The sequence below is a fragment of the Tursiops truncatus genome, chromosome 10 (assembly GCF_011762595.2).
Source record: "Tursiops truncatus isolate mTurTru1 chromosome 10, mTurTru1.mat.Y, whole genome shotgun sequence".
Lineage (NCBI taxonomy): Eukaryota > Metazoa > Chordata > Mammalia > Artiodactyla > Delphinidae > Tursiops > Tursiops truncatus.
The window spans coordinates 35215493-35233336 of record NC_047043.1 but is presented as its reverse complement, the minus strand read 5'-3'; the positions used below and the strand labels follow the sequence as shown (position 1 = coordinate 35233336).

At 37.0% G+C, this 17844-nt stretch overlaps 1 protein-coding gene across 1 annotated transcript in view; it reads left to right on the top strand.

Moving 5' to 3' along the window:
- Positions 1-17844, top strand: part of DNAH8 (dynein axonemal heavy chain 8) — a 325865-nt gene that overhangs the window by 11549 nt on the left and 296472 nt on the right. Inside the window, exons 5-9 of the mRNA XM_019949887.3 lie at positions 5669-5820; positions 6567-6756; positions 7255-7418; positions 13840-14016; positions 16249-16362. Of these exons, the coding sequence (XP_019805446.1) occupies positions 5669-5820; positions 6567-6756; positions 7255-7418; positions 13840-14016; positions 16249-16362 (797 nt within the window). The remainder of the gene's footprint in view (positions 1-5668; positions 5821-6566; positions 6757-7254; positions 7419-13839; positions 14017-16248; positions 16363-17844) is intronic.

The following is a 17844-nucleotide window of genomic DNA, read 5'->3' as shown; positions in this document are numbered from 1 at the left end:
TTTTGCGGTACGCGGGCCTCTCACTGCTGTGGCCTCTCCCGTTGCGGAGCACAGGCTCCGGATGTGCAGGCTCAGCGGCCATGGCTCACAGGCCCAGCCGCGCCGCAGCATGTGGGATCTTCGCAGACCGGGGCACGAACCTGCCTCCCCTGCATCGGCAGGCGGACTCTCAACCACTGCGCCACCAGGGAAGCCCCCTCCTGTGCTGCCTTTAAGCTTAGGCTCCTATCTCATGCCTGCCCCAGTTTTCCAGATTGAAAACCAGTATCTCTGTTACCAGATTTCCTCTCTGAAATCCATACTACTTATTCCTGCCAAGTAAATCTTTCATTGTCCTGTTGTTGGATTGAGTCCAAACTCTTCATTTATTCTCCTAAGGCCTGTCATAACCTGGACACACAGTACTTGTTTAGTCTGATCTCCTATTCTGCCAAACATGAACTTGCTGCTCTCTCTAAGCCAGTCTTCATGGTTGTCTGTCCACACCAGTCATTTCTGTGCCCTTTTCTCCACCCTCCTAAGTGTCTCCACCCAGCCAAATCCTACCCCTCCTCCGGATTGCCTCAGGCATTCTCTTTACTTCAGAGCTTTCTCAGAGTGTTCCAAACCACATCCATCACTATCCTCCAAACGCCTGTCTCTTTTAAAGTTTGCATTGTAAAATACACCACTTGATCATGTTCTTCTGTTTTCATCTAATTGTTTAATATATATGTCTTTCTTCACCAGCAAAATATGTAGACTCATGATTAGTGACCATGTCTGCTCTATTGATCTTCTGTCTCACAATTCTTATGCTGGGACATTATTGTAAGGTCCACATTTTCATAATTCATTAAAAATTAAAACAATAGGGGCTTCCCTGGTGGCGCAGCGGTTGAGAGTCCACCTGCTGATTCAGGGGACACGGGTTTGTGCCCCGGTCCGGGAAGATCCCACATGCCGCGGAGCGGCTGGGCCCGTGGGCCATGGCCGCTGAGCCTGCGCGTCCGGAGCCTGTGCTCTGCAATGGGAGAGGCCACAACAGCGAGAGGCCCGTGTACCGCAAAAAAAATAAAAATAAAAATAAAATAAATAAATAAAACAATAGCTGAAAATATAGAAAGGTGAGAAAATATCTACAATTAGAAGAAAAATTAAAACTACCACCCACATTCCCACTCACTTGGAATAATCAAGTTAACTCCTTGATGAGTATCCTTCTGTAACTTCTTTGGTATATATATGTGTGTGTGTGTGTGTGTGTGTGTGTGTGTGTGTTTATTTCCCTTTCTCTATGTATTTTGATATGTATATGTACAGTATGTATGAGATATGTACATATATATACACAGTATATATACCACTATGTATATAGTTTGATCTTCTGCTAGTTTTATCTTCTGATCACTAATTTAGATGTTCGTAATGACCCAAATTATAAGTATGGCTGCAAGTCTAAGACATATTCACGGTTCATTGACTCCTTGACATCCAGAGTTGCATATATAATATGTAGAGTTGGATCCTATTTTGCAGTATATATATATATATATACTGCTATACATATATATATTTGGGGGGACACATTCAGTCCATAGCGTTTATTGTTATCCTATATTGCCTCAAACCTTCTTTGGAAGAGTATAGTATAAATAATAATAATGAAACTCTCAAGTTTTCAGCCGAAAAAAAAAAAGTATCATTTTCAAACTTATTGGGCCAAAACAAGAATGTAGAGCTAGTGAGAATATTCCTTTTGTGCCAAGATTACAACACCAGACAGACAGAGCTCTCCAGGATGCTTCTGGATGACAAGGTAAGTTTGAGACGGGCTCTCTGTGCCTCCACCCTTCCACAGCCTACGGCATTCTTGCTGCCTTTAACCAGGAAAGTAATCACCTCTTTTATGGCTCACAAGTAGCATCTCACTTATGCCAAATGTGCTGGAGGCTGGGAATGCTTTGTGATTTGCTGACCTTGTACCCACTCTGGTGCTTTGGGTCATTCTTTGTCAAAATTTATGAAAGTACAAGACAGGTGAGAAGGGGGACGTGCATTCTTCAGCTGGAAGAGTGACCAAGTAACTACAAACTGCTGCCCCTCCTGTGATCGTGCTGGTCACTGCAAACTTCAGCAGCCCAATGACTTGTTCCTCCAGACAGCGACTGTGCCTATGCCTTGTTCACCCAGACCACCAGCCCTGTGGGTCCTGAGGAGGCAAAGCTTGATGGGGAGCAGGCGGGTACTGGATGAGAGTGTAAGGGGCCAAGGTAGGACTGCGAAGGAAGCCACTTTCCCCATACTCAGTGCCCTGCTAGATTCTAAGAACCCTCTACCCTAACAATTATCTTTCTAAATAGCCTTGGTCCAAACTTTGGAGCTCAGGGTGGATTTCAAGTCAGTGTCAACAGTGTGAAACTTTCCTTTTCTTCTAGACAGGTTATCCTGTGTATCCTGGTATATGGGTGAGAGTATCCCAGACCAGATGTTGTTTTCTTAAACTGCAGAGCTTATCACACCCTCCATTGACAGTGTGCAGACCCCTGGGCCTGCAGGGAGGAGGAGATCACAGATAGACACTGTTTGACACACTGGTTTAAAGCTCGATCCTGGAGAGGGTCAGAAGTGAGGTGGTGAAGACAAGCTCCACTCTTTACTCGCTGGGTCACACTGGGAAAGTTATTTCACCTCTCCGAGCCTTGGTTTTCTCATCTGTAAAATGGGAACAGTAATGGAACTCACCTCATGGGATTGGGAGGACCGTGGTTATGCTGGGCTCAGGGCAAGTGCCACGTAAACTTTGCCTCACTCCCTAAAAATGTCTTGTCCTCCAAGATTATAGTCCAGTCTCAGAAAGAAAAAGGAACTCAGTAGCCATGAGCGTTAGTTCAGCCTTCTCTTAATTATTTTCAAAAACATTGCATTTCCTGTTTGGGGACCATGTCACCCAAGATATGCTTCCTTTTTTTTTTTTTTTCAATTTAATTGAACTAAGAAAAAACAATTTATAGATGCTTTATAAAAATGTAATCCAACTCTATATATTATTCTATGGTAGCTTTTAAAAATTGATAATATTGTCTTCTCCATGCCACTGATACATTTCCACAATTAAATTTTAAACAGTTGCATTGTACTTCATTAGGCTGAGACAACTATTAGGTTCAAAACTTATTATTAGAATTTAGGTTGTTCACAACTTTTTTCTCCTTTAAACAATGCCTCAATGAATATCATTGAAGCTAATTCTACGTGGATTAGGAAGACTTTTTAGGAAGAATTCTCAGGAGAACTGCCAGAAGAAAGGGTAAACATACTTTTAATTATTATTTTTGCTATTTCCAAAAATAATATACTTATCAGCTTGGTGAGTATTCCTCTACATGTCTTTCTTATATGCATGTGCTAACACGTAGACACTTAGTATCATTTTAAAAATATGATCATGTAACACGTTTTATTCTTGACTTACTTTTTGGACTTGACAGTATAACCTAGACATTTTTTATGTTATTAAATATAGATTTATCTAATTTAAAAGATGCTGTATAATATTCTTTAGTGTAGCTGCATTTGAATTTTTAGAAGCCAGGTATATGTTCAACTGTGAGTAATGGAAAACCTAATAGTAGCTTAAACAAATAGGGAGTCTATTTTTCTCTCATAACTGGGCAGGCAGTGGCTAGCAGTGGTTCAAGTGCTCAGTAACGCCATCAGAAACCCAGATTCTTATTTTATTTCCGTTCTGCCATTCTTTTTTTTTTTTAATTTAATTAATTTATTTATTCGGCTGCATTGGGTCTTTGTTGCTGTGTGCGGGCTTTTCTCTAGTTGCCGCGAGTGGGAGCTACTTTTCGTTGTGGTGCACGGGCTTCTTATTGCGGTGGCCTCTCTTGCTTTAGAGCACTGGCTCTAGAGCGCGGGCTTAGTTGCTCCACAGCATGTGGGATCTTCCCGGACCAGGGATTGAACCGGTGTCCCCTGCATTGGCAGGTGGATTTTTAACCACTGCGCCACAAGGCAAGTCCCCTATTCTGCCATTCTTAACACATTGCTTTGTGTTCATATTTGTTCCACATGGTTGCAAGATGAAGTCTAGACATTATGTACAGGTTTTCATCATGTAGGAAAGGGGCCTGCTAGTCACACCTCTCCCCTTTATCAGGAAAGCCCAAGATTCTTAATGTCATATGACTACCCTAGGGGCTAGGGAGGCTGAGAAAGCAGTTGTCTCCCTGAGAATGTACAGATTGCTAAATGAGACAAATTCAGGTTGACTTATCAAGGAAAAAAGGGAGAATATTAAGGGTAAAGGTAATTCTGCCAACCTCCATGAACGAGCATTTGAGCTCTACATTGCTGCATACCATGTCTCAGGGTTCTTTGGCTGCAAGCAAGGTGCAGACTCTGGCTTAGGTAAGCAAAAAAATTAAAACATTTGGGTAGTTCACAAAATTTAGAACTAGCTGAACAATCAGGCCTTGGGAAAAATAGGAATAGAGCATTTCCATGGATTTCAGGGCAGTTTCTTTGGATTCATCAGTAGATTGACCTTGCTCAGATACCCTTTTATCTTTGTGTCTCTGCATTCAAGATTTACAGTCTTGCAGAGAGTCTAATTAGTATAGTTTTCACATGTGTACCCCTGCAGGGCTCTGAGACTGGTGTCCTCCAGAATCCCAGGATGGGAGAAATTCCCCAAACCCAAAGGAAGGAGGGCTGGGCAGACAAAAGATGTTTATGGTTTTGTGATAGGGATGTAAAATTTTCTTAGATCATACTTCAAATTGGTTATGGTTGTGAACAGGAAGACTGTTGATTTTTTGCTTATTAATATTGCAACCAAGGAATTCCCTGATGGTACCAGTGGTAAAGAGCCCACCTTCCAATGCAGGGAATGCAGGTTCGATCCCTGGTTGGGGAACTAAGATCCCACAACTAAGCCCGCATGCCACAACTACTGAGCTCACACGCCTCAACGTGAGAGCCTGCGTGCTGCAAACTACAGAGCTCACGTGCTCTGGAGTCCGCATGCCACAACTAGAGAGAGGAAACCTGCAGTCCACTACTAGAGAGAAGCCCACATGCCACAAAGAAAAGATCCCACATGCCTCAATGAAGATCCTGTGTGCCGCAACTAGGACCCGACGCAGCCAAAAAAAATAAAGAAAAAAATATTGCAACTAGCTATCTAACAGAATTCTCATATTTTAAATAGTTTTTAAACATCAAAGAAAGATTTCTAATGATACATTTTCATTGAAATTAGTTCAAGGAAGGATTTAATATAAGTCGGGTGCTATGAGAGTATTTAGTGGGGGACAGGATCTTCTTGGGGGAGTCAGTGAAAGTTTACCTGAGAGGTGGCATTTTGGCTGAGATACGAAAGATTAGCAAGGATTAAGGAGGCAAAGGGTTGAGAATGGGATAAGAGAAGGGTTTCCATGAAAGTCCTGCCTGAGGCCAGGCCAAAAGGAGCAAAGTGCAGAACTCAGTGAAAGGCACCCAAGGAGGCTGCAATTTAAGATTTGCAATTACATTTTTTTGTAGATAAAAAATTTTATTCCATAATTATATTGAAAACTTCTTAAACTAAAGCAAGGAACAAGGGTGTAAGATCCACAGTAATTTATCACATTTGATCAGTCATGTGATCGTATGCTAAGTTCTTGACTTTTGTTTTCAGAATGTGGTCGAACTATTCCTGGAGCAACCAAAGGGGCAAAAATGATGAGATTGTATATAGACAGCGCAGCCCCAGAGAAACTAAAAGGAGTGTGTGTAGTTTTTGTTCGCTGTCGCAATGATGTCCCTATAAATACTAAAAATATTCATGAAGTATGTTTACACTTTTTTCAAATATATGGTTAAGCATTTTTGCCAGCTTTATTGAGATATAATTGACATATAGCATTATGTAAGTTTAAGGTATACAAAGAATTGATTTAACACATTGTGAAATGATTACCACCATAGCATTAGCTAACACCTCCATTGCCTCACATAATTACCTTTTTTCTCCTTTTTTGGTAATGACACTTAAGATCTACTCCCTTAGCAACTTTTAAGTATACAATACAGTATCGTTAACTACAGTCACCATGCTGTACGTTAGATCCCCAGAACTTATTCATCTTATAACTGGAAGTTAGTACCCTTTGACCAATGTTTTTTCCATCCAAATTTCTGGGCAGAGGGCTAGTTTAATTGCTTTTTACCTCAACTGACAGAGTTTTTCTCGTCCCCTTTTCATGGACAGGGCAACTGTCCACCTAGAACTTTCTTTATGTAGGAGGCTCAGTTTCATTTCCCTCACATTGTATGGACTCCAGGCCATACCTCCTTCCCTATGCAGAAATTAAAGCACCAGGGAAAGTGTTTACTTGATGAGCAAGTATGTGAATGGTTAAATGCGGGCAGAATATAAGTTTGTTGATTTTAGAACCTTAATATTCACCACTTAAGTTTTCCTAATAGTTTATAAGATATATTGTCTATACTTATTGTAATGTAAAATAGGTTATGATTTTCAGTTCTTTAATGGGATCAGCATGTAAAATAACATTTGAACACTACCCTTTTAGGAAGTGCTATTTACTTTTCTGGACGTATCAGAAGGACTCCTAGTTGGGATTAGGAATATGCTGGCAAATATATTTCTACCAGCTATTCTTGCGACAAATAATTGGGGTGCTTTAAACCAGTCCCAGCAAGGAGAATCTGAAAAACACATTTTCACTGAAACCATCAGCAGATACCTTTCATCTTTAGATGGTAAGTATAGTATTTAATGTTTAATCAGTTACTACAAATGAGCAAATTAACTATAAGTTATTAAAAATAAGCATTAGAGAAAACATTTCCATCTTAAAAGATGTAAATCAAAGCAATTATGAGACCTAGAGATAAGATATCAAATCATTAGAACTTCTCTTTCCACGGATCTCTGAAGGCATAAGATACATTTTCTTTTATATCTCCCATTGTAGAAGGAGGATTCTCTTCCTATATTATTTGAGAAAATTTTTACCATATTTAAAAATATATACGTTACGATGAACTCTTTTTAAAATATAAATTATATTATTTCTTATTGTTAAAATATGCAATTTTAGTAATAAATCATAGTCACAATCTAATGATCAACTAGAATTATATTTCTATGAAGTGTTAGATCTCTAATATTTTAGTAATTACAGCTTGAAACCACACATTGGCATTTAATGCATTGACATTAAACACCTCTTGTCAATATTATTTTTTCCCTTTTAGGTGCTAGAATAAGTATTGAGGGAACAGTTAAGTTAAAGAAGATAGACAATGTTGATTTTTCCAAACTGCATACCTTTGAAGAAGTGACACTCGCAGCTAGCAATTCAGAAACTGTTCGTCAGCTAGAGGACGTGCTGATGATATGGTACAGACAGATTGAACAGGTGAGCCGACCTGAGTGATTTCACCAGATATGAGTCATAGTTCATATCTGTGTCCTAGTCACTGCATTTTGTCCCTAAAAGTAAAGGGAAGAGGAGCCTTCCAGATTCTACTATGAAATTCAGCCTATTTTTGATTCTAGTGCAAAATCATTGTTCTCTTTGGACTACTTAATATCAACTTTAAGATATTTCCCACTTTAAGGAGGAAACCATAACATTATGGCTTGAGAATGGAATAATGAAGAAACAGAAATAGCCAGCATTTATCTCCAATATCTTATGTATTGTTTATGCTCTTCATTAGAGAGAGAGGAAAAGTACACAGTGAAGAGACTATAGCCACAATGCTAGACACTTAATAAATACCTCTTGGTTGATCAATGGAATTGTCTGTGTTGACAGAGAGGTTCAAACTAGGCTCATTCCTATCAGTACTGCAGTGGCAAGTCTGCAGCTCTCTGGCCAAATACATTTTCTTTCTGGCAGTAAGAAAAGCAGTGATAGGAATGGGGTATATGTCAACATTCTGAGAGGTGCCAACTTACACTACAAACGTTGACCACAACCAAATATTAGGTAATTGCTCTAAACAGAAAGAGGACTCTAGAAGCCAACTGACAGATCTCTAGTTCATGAGCACAGGACAGTGAAACTGGAGAAGAAAATCTTCAGTTGAATGAGGACTAGGGGAGGAAAATCTTGAGCAAGCAAGAGTTAGAGAAAAACATTTCTGATTTTACCTCTCTTAGAACTGTTAGAAGGAGGGAGGTGTAGTTGGAGTGGAAAAATTGGAGGACTTTGGAAACTCCATCAAGGCCTGGAGTGCCGGCCACAAAATTTGCTCCCAGGTGTCCCTAGGTACTCGAAGTAATTGTCCACCAAGGACTCCTGCAGCTGCCTACTATGCCAGTTGGCATAGGAAGAGGGAGTTGTAAGCCATTGTGGAATTCAAGCTGTGTCCTACACAGTGGCTGAGGAGATCTCCTCCAATTATCATGATCAATCAAAATAGATCTTCTTTTATAAAAATGAGCAAGCAAAAGAAATAGCTTAACATAAGGAGATTAGGCAACTTGAAATAAGAAAAGTTGGAGGGAATTCCCTGGTGGTCCAGTGATTAGGACTCTGCGCTTTCACATTGGTTGGGGAACTAAGAACTAAGATCCCACAATCCTGTAAGCCGCACAGCCAAAAAAAAAAAAAAAAAGGAAAATCATGTTGGGCAATTGTAGCAAATGGTCTCCAGTTAAGCAGAATCAGTGCAAGAAATGGGAGACTTCTTTAAAAAATATTACATCTAAAATAAACCTTGACCTCTTGTCATACACAAAAATTAATTCAAGATGGATCATAGACATAAATATGAAAGCTAAAACTAAAAAAAGAGGTACATGCAACAACATGGATGAATCTCAAAAACATGTTGAGTGAACGAATCCAGCCTTAAAAAAGTAATGTGAAAAATAGAACAAAAAATATACTTGAATCAGAACATAATGCAGAACTATATTAATATCTTATTAAGATACAAACCCCAGAAGCCATGAAAGGAAAAACCTGACATATATGACTATATAAACAAATTAATGTAAGATCCATATGGCAGAAATCACTGTAAGCAACATTAGAAGATAATTGACCTTCTGGGAGAAAATATTATCAGCATATGTAACAGAGTTAGTATACATAATATGTAAAGAACGGCTATAAATCATTAAGAAATGGGCATTTCAGAGAAAACTTGGCCAAGGATATGAACAATGTCATTCAAAGAAAGTACGTGGACATATTTGACCTGGGAAAAGAAGGGGACCTAGGAGTGACGTGATGTCTTCAAATATTTGATGGTATTTCATGTGGACTTAAACTTGTACTGTAATGGCCCTAACAGGCAGAATTAAGAGTGGAGTGTGATGGTTATAAGGAGGGAGATTTTATTAGGATCACTTTCTCACAGACTTCCCCCCCCCACCCGAAAATGGAATGTTTTGTATCCCTGAAAGTATCCGATTTGAGGTTGGATTATCATCTATGAATAATGTTGTAGCAGGAATTAAACATCAAAAGTGTTGCTTGATTTAGTTAATTTTAAGGTCCATTTTCATTCTTTAATTCAGTGATTCAAATTATATAGACTTTCAGCCACTAAGAAAAGTTTAAATTATGTCTAGTATCCTTTATTTAAGGAGGTGGAGAAACTTATAATAAGATTAGGAAAGAGTTCCATAAACCATGGTTAAAATTATAAGCATTTCATGGATTAAAGAGAGAAGCTTCATAGGTTTGAAAAATCAACTGTGTATTTTGACTCATTTGTATTCTTAATTCCATCACGATTGTAGTTATGGAAAGTTATAAGCATAAAAAATGTACAGAAAATAAGAAACACCCCTGTAAGTACCACTGAGATTAAACAGATACTAACCATTTGCTATTTTTGCTTCAGATCTCTTATTTTCACTAAATCCTCCAACCCTTTCCTCTCCCTCCCTGTATATTACCACCATTCTGATGTTATTGTCTCCTCCATTCCCCTGAAAGTTTTATACTTTTATTGCATTTGCATATTTATAAGCTTTATATTATATATAAATAAATTATATATATGAAAATACAGAATATATATTTGTGTTTAAAATCTTTACATAAATGGTATCCTTTTACAGTTTTTTTTTTTTATTTAACATTCTCTTTCATCCATGTTGGTACAAGTAAATTTATTTCATTCACTTAACTATTGTCTGGTATTCCTCTATGAGAGAATCCGTTTATTCTGTAGATTTCCAGACATTTAGGAGACATTCAAATTATGTCTAGTATCCTCTGTTTAAGGAGGTAGAGAACTCACCTGTTCCCTCAGAAAGCAGTTGTTTCTACTTTTTTTCCTGTTACAAACAATAATAATACATCTTCAATGAATATCTTTATTCTGGTCTCGTTTGCACATGTTCAAGAGTTTCCCAGGGAATGGCTGAGAGAAGTAGTATAGATTTTTTATTGGGTACTACAAGGCCCTCCAAATAGTGGTTATATTAACTTATATTTTTTTACAGAAGTAAATGGGAGCTCCCATGTCTTCATATCTTTCGTTACACTTGGGACTGTTGGATTTTTAATGGATGCCAGTATGTTGGATGTGAAATGGTATCTTGATTTATTTTGCATTACCCTGAACACTGTTGAGGCTGTGGACGTTTAATGACTATTTAGATTTCCTCCTTGTTGAATTGCCTGTTCATATCCTTTACCTAGTTTTCTTTCAGATTGCTTGATGATATCTTAACTGAATTGTTGGAGTTTGAATAATATTTTCCGCCTGTTAATCTTTTGTTGGTCCCCATTGTGTCCTGCATTTTCGTTTGGTATTGGTGTCTTTAGTCATGTGGAAGTTTTACATTTTAATGTAAATATCTTTAAAAATGGTAATCCAGCCTCAATTTAGCTACCTCCAGTGACTAGAACCTTTGTGCTTTTTGTATTTTGGAAACACTTTCCTACTCCAGTGTTGTGAAGATATTCTCCTAAATTATTTATTTATTTTAAATACTGAAATATACAGAAATGAACAACAAATGAATAAAAATAAAATAAACAAATTATTGTAAAATTAACACCTGTGTAACTTTTGCACAAGACATAGAGCATTACCAGCACCTTGCAATCTCCATGCATTTTTCTTCCCAATTTTAACTCCCTTTTCTTCTCCCTAGTGGTAACCATTTTCTTGGCAATTATGTTGTTCAGTTCCATGCTTTTCTTTATAGTTTTACCCCCATCTCCTGTATTTTCTTTAAATGTTTTACCACTTAGGTTTTTAATCTTTCTGGAATTATTTTTGTGTGTGTATAATGTGAGGTAGGAATCTAATTTTGTCTTTTTCCATATGGTTAGCCAATTGTCTCAGAAGTGTATTTAGTAGTCCATTCTTTACCAGCAAATTTGTAATATCTATCAAGTCTCTAGACCCCTTTATCTATCCCACCTGTCTACTTATTTGTTTTTTGTACTCATACCATACTGCTTTAATTTATGTTGCTTTTTACTAAATCAACGTTTGGTATGGCAAGTCCCTTTCATTATTTTTCTTCAAAATTGCATTGATTATTTCTGGTTGATTGTTCTTCCAAATTAATTTTAAGACTAGTTTGCTGGGGCTTCCCTGGTGGCGCAGTGGTTGAGAGTCTGCCTGCCGATGCAGGGGACGTAGGTTCGTGCCCCGGTCCGGGAAGATCCCACATGCCGCGGAGCGGCTGGGCCCATGAGCCATGGCCGCTGAGCCTGCGCGTCCGGAGCCTGTGCTCCACAACAGGAGGGGCCACAACAGTGAGAGGCCCGCGTACCGCAAAAAAAAAAAAAAAAAAAAGACTAGTTTGCTAAGTATCATGAAAAGAAAACCTTGTTGAGATTTTGACTGGAAATTTCATTGAATGAAATAAATTTCATTTCATTAATTTAGAGAAAATTTCCATCTTTATATGTTGAATTTTTCCATCCATGAACATGGTATATTTCTCCACTGATTTAGGCCTTCTTTTGTGTGCTGAAAGTAAGTTTTCTAATTTTCTCCAAAAAGGTCTTGTACATTTTTTGTTAATCTCTAGATATCTTACATTGTTATTATTTGTTATAGCAAATACTGTCATTTTAGAAATTACATTTTCAGATTGCTAGATGGCTTGTAAAGAAATGCTACTGATATTTACATATACAGCCCCAAACCTTACTGAATTATTCACTTTTATTAATTGTAAAAGTTTGTCTTTAGATATTCTTGAATTTTTAAAATGTGGCCAACCATTCCCTCCATGATAATGCCATTGTTTTTTTATTTCCAATTCTTATACCTTTTGTTTACTTTCCTTATCCTGTGCTATGATCTCCATGACCTGGTTGAATGGAAGTGGGTGGTGATAGTGGCAAAATTGTCTTGTCTTTGGTTTTAAAGTGGTATTTTCTAAAATTTCATCTTTAAGTATGATGTTTTAAATCACAGCAAGATCCTTTTTGACCCATCTCCTAGAGAAATGGAAATAAAAACAAAAATAAACAAATGGGACCTAATGAAACTTAGAAGCTTTTGCACAGCAAAGGAAACCATAAACAAGATGAAAAGACAATCCTCAGAATGGGAGAAAATATTTGCAAATGAAGCAACCGACAAAGGATTAATCTCCAAAATTTACAAGCAGCTCAATATCAAAAAAACAAACAACTCAATCCAAAAATGGGCAGAAGACGTAAATAGACATTTCTCCCAAGAAGATATACAGATTGCCAACAAGCACATGAAAGGATGCTCAACATCACTAATCATTAGAGAAATGCAAATCAAAATTACAATGAGGTATCACCTCACACTAGTCAGAATGGCCATCATCAAAAAATCTAGAAACAATAAATGCTGGAGAGGGTGTGGAGAAAAGGGAACCCTCTTGCACTGTTGGTGGGAATGTAAATTGATACAGCCACTCTGGAGAAAAGTATGGAGGTTCCTTACAAAAGTAAAAATAGAACTGTCATATGACCCAGCCATCCCACTACTGGGCATATACCCTGAGAAAACCATAATTCAAAAAGAGTCATGTACCACAATGTTCATTGTAGCTCTGTTTACAATAGCCAGGACATGGTAGCAACCTAAGTGTCCATCGACAGATGAATGGATAAAGAAGATGTGGTACATATATACAATGGAATATTACTCAGCCATAAAAAGAAACGAAATTGAGTTATTTGTAGTGAGGTGGATGGACCTAGAGTCTGTCATACAGAGTGAAGTAAGTCAGAAAGAGAAAAATAAATACCGTATGCTAACACATATATGTGGAATCCAAAAAAAAAAAGGTTCTGAAGAACCTACAAGCAGGACAGGAATAAAGATGCAGACGTAGAGAATGGACTTGAGGACACGGGGAGGGGGAAAGGTAAGCTGGGACGAAGTGAGAGAGTGGCATGGACTTATATATACACTACCAAATGTAAAATAGCTGGTGGGGAGCAGCCACATAGCACAGCGAGATCAGCTTGGTGCATTGTGACCACCTAGAGGGGTGGGATAGGGAGGGTGGGAGGGAGACACAAGCAGGAGGAGCTATGGGAACATATGTATATGTATAGCTGATTCACTTTGTTATACAGCAGAAACCAGCACACCATTGTAAAGCAATTATACTCCCATAAAGATGTTTAAAAATTATAATATACATGTAAAACAAAGTATGATATTTGCTGCAGACTTTTGGCAGGTACTAATTATCATGGTAAAGAAATTCTCTTCTAGTCTTAGTTTGCTAAGAGTTCTTAATATTATTCAGTGTTGAATGTTATTTGTACTTTTAACTTTCTTTGAAAAGGTGCAAATAATGAGGTTCTAAAAGCAGAAAGTAACGTTTCTATACTCTGTGAACTTTTCTGATTGCAGGTACTTATTGAAAGTGTGCAGATGAGAAGAGAAGCTGATGACTCAGGTCCTCTCACTGAACTGGAACACTGGAAACGCATGTCAGCCAAATTCAGTTATATCATTGAACAGATTAAAGGGCCAAGTTGTAAGGCTGTTATAAATGTGCTTAATGTTGCACGCTCCAAACTCTTAAAGGTAAAAGGCCTTGTATTTTAAAGTTTACTTCAGAGCAACCAACTGGAAAATTACCCTTCTTGAACTGCTTCTTCACATCATATACTTTGCACCATGTATTTAGAAGTGTTAAAACTTTGAGTAAGGCTTTCTCTTGTACCATCGTTACTTCCAGAAGAGGAAAAGGAAGTATAGAAATGAAAATTTATTTCTCAATATTTCACACACCAATTTTGACAGTACTACTATGGGGTGATTGCTATTTATTTTTAAATTGTTTTTGAAATTGTAAATCAATAGAGGCTTATTGAATTAGAGGACTATATAGAAAGTCAAAAGCAAAAATGTCCTCTATCTTACATCTCATCCCCACTATTTCATCTCCTTTCCTAGAGGTCATATTTATTAACAGTTTAGCTTGATTCTCTCCAGGTCCTTTTCTGTTTCTTCCTTAAAAAAAAAAAAAATATATATATATATATATATATATATATATTTGTTTTGTGTTTCTAAATTTTTAAAATTACATGGCATCATCATACTCTGTTTTTCTTTAACTCCTTGGTCCCCCCAGCAGCATATCTTGGAGAGTTATACCTATCAGATCAGGCTATTTCGTTTTCCATAATGTTAATGCATCAGGTTTTATTTAATCATTTTCTTGTTTTTAGACAAATTGTTTCCTTTCTTTTTTTGAACAGTCTTGAGATATAATTCACATATTACTCATTTCTGCCATTTAAGGAGCAAAATTCAGTGGTTTTTAGTACATTCACAGAGTTGTGCAACCATCACCACAATCAATTTTAGAACATTTTATCACCTCAGAAAGAAACCCTGTACTCTTTAGCTATCACCTCCCATCTCCATCTGTCTCCTTCCCCTCATTCTAGCCCTAAGTAACCACCAATCCACTTTTTATCTCTATAGATTTGCTTGTTTTGGACATTTCATATAAATGGAATCATATAATATGTGGTCTTTTGTTACTGGTTTCTTTCACTTGGCATAATGTTTTCAAGGTTTATCCATGTTGTAGTATGTATCAGTAATTATTCCTTTTCACAGCTGAATAATGTTCCATTTTATAGATAACACCACATTTTGTTTATCAGTTTATGGATATTTGCATTATCTCTATTTTTTGGCTATTATGAATAATGCTGCTGTGAACATTCTTGTACACGTTCTTTTTTTATTTTTTTTGCGGTACGCGGGCCTCTCACTGCCGCGGCCTCTCCCGCCGCGGAGCACAGGCTCCGGACGCACAGGCTCAGCGGCCATGGCTCACGGACCCAGCCGCTCCACGGCATGTGGGATCTTCCCGGACCGGGGCACAAACCCGCGTCCCCTGCATCGGCAGGCGGACTCTCAACCACTGTGCCACCAGGGAAGCCCCTGGTACACGTTCTTGTGTGGACATATGTTGTCATTTTTCTTGTATATACGTGGGAGTGGAATTTCTGGCTCAATGTGTTTAACTTTTTGAGGAAAATTGTTCCTTTTCTATGTGTTCACAAACATTACTACAGTTAAAGCCTCTACACGCCTACAAGCAAGCATTTCCCTAGGGTGTATACTCCACAACTTTGTTAATACTTATTATCAGTTAAAAATTTTTGTTTGCCTGTCCAACATGTGGAAAATGGCTTGTTGTATTTTGCCTTTTCCTTATTAATAATGAAGTTGAGCATCTTTTAAAGTTTATTTGCTATTTGCATTTATTCTCCTGAGAATTGTTCGTTTATATCTTTCCCTCACTCAGAAAGTTTCAGATATTGTTTTGTTCTGATTCTAGTAGTCCTTTATTACTATGGCTATTAATCAATTGTTATATATGGTGGATGAGGCAAACGGCCATGGTCCCTGAGCATCTATCTCTGCACATTATTTCTGGATATGAAAAATACATTTTGCTGATGGGAATATTTTCTTTCCTGAAGACCCAGAATGATGTAATGTCACTTTTCTAACCTAGAAAAGTCACTCCAGGTAGAAGCAGGTCTGGTTTAAGCCGACAGACAGAATGTTAATTACAAACAGAATGAGCCTTCAGTTTTAGTAAGTCACTTAAGGTTTTTATAATAACTTTAATTCTTAAATAATATAAGAAAAAGATATATCAATCACATTTAAGTATCTACTCTTTTAGTATATGAATGATTAGGGAAGACAGCTTGAATTTCATGATTAAACCTTAGCACAGCGATATATTTGGATGTTTCATAGGACTCTTATACTTCCTTTTCTTAGAATTGGCGTGATTTGGATGCAAGAATCACAGATACAGCAAATGAATCAAAAGATAATGTCAGATATTTGTACACTCTAGAAAAAGTATGTCAGCCTCTCTATAACTGTGATCTAGTAAGTATTCTTTTTAAAGTGTAGTTTAAAAAATTAGCGCATACACTTTGTTATAAAGCAGAAACTAACACACCATTGTAAAGCAATTATACTCCAATAAAGATGTTAAATAAAATAAAATAAAAATTAGCGCATAAAATCGATTTAATATGTGTGTATTGGGAAAAACATATTGCAGAAAAGTTATTTAAAAGATATCTTTTCCTATTATATATCTGTAATGAATTATAAACTATATTTATTATTTTAACCTACATTTAAATATATAGCATTATCATAACTATGACCTGATTTGTGAATTGAGAAAGACAAATATATTAGTTATTCATTGCTTCATAACAAATTACCCCAGAACCGAGTGGCTTAAAACAATAAGCATTTATTATATCACAGTTTTTGTAGGTCAGGAATTCAGGGACAGCATAGCTGAGTACCTCTGCTTCAGGGTCTCTCATGAGGCTGCAGTCAAGCTGCTGTCTTGGGATGTGGTCTCTTCTGAAGGGGAGGCTGACTGGGGAGGGTCCACTTCTATTGCACACCACATGGGCCTTTGCACAGGACAACTCGCTTCCCCTAGAGTGAGTGACCCAGGAGTGAGCAAGAGAAAGTGCCCAACTAGCATTACGCTGATACCAAAGCCAGATAAGAACACCTCAAGAAAATAAAATTACAGGTCAATACTCCTGATGAATAGAGATGCAGAAATTGTCAACAAAACAGTGGCAAACCAAATTCCACGGCACATTAAAAGGATCACACACTAAGATCAAGGGGGATTTATTCCTGGGATGCAAAGATGTTTCAACATATGCAAATGGATAAATGTGATACACCACATTAATAGAATGAAAGATAAAAATCATATGATTATTTCAATAGATGCAGAAAAAGCATTTGACAAAATACAACACCCTTTCATGATAAAAGCTCTCAATAGAGTATAGAAGGAATGTACCTCAACATAATAAAAGAATACATATCCCTTAAAAATTGTATAAATAAAATAAACATGCAAAAATAATGTATATGAATATTATAACATCTCTGTACTTTTAAAAATATATTTAAAGCTTTTCACTATAAAAAGTAAACTTGGAAGAAAGATATAATGCTTTTTGCTGTTACCAAGACCTGTAAATTTTAAGGTATACTAATTTCAACTTCTTGATTCAAAAGACTTATTTAAATTCATATAATTTTCAAATCTTTTAGTTTTGGTTTTAGTTCTTTTCATCCTAGTATTTTTTTTTCATCCTAGTAATTTAAAAAACTTTGTTCAATTCCTCTAGCGATGCATGTACTTTATTATTATTGTTATCATTGAGCTTTTTACATTCTCTGATGTAAGAATGTTTCTAACATTATCTTTTGAAATTAGAGAAGTACTGTTAGTATATTAAGTCTTATAATTTCTTCCCCCTCATATACCAACTATTTCTGTAGATTCAAAAATTCTTTTTTTCTCATTTTCTTTAATCTCCT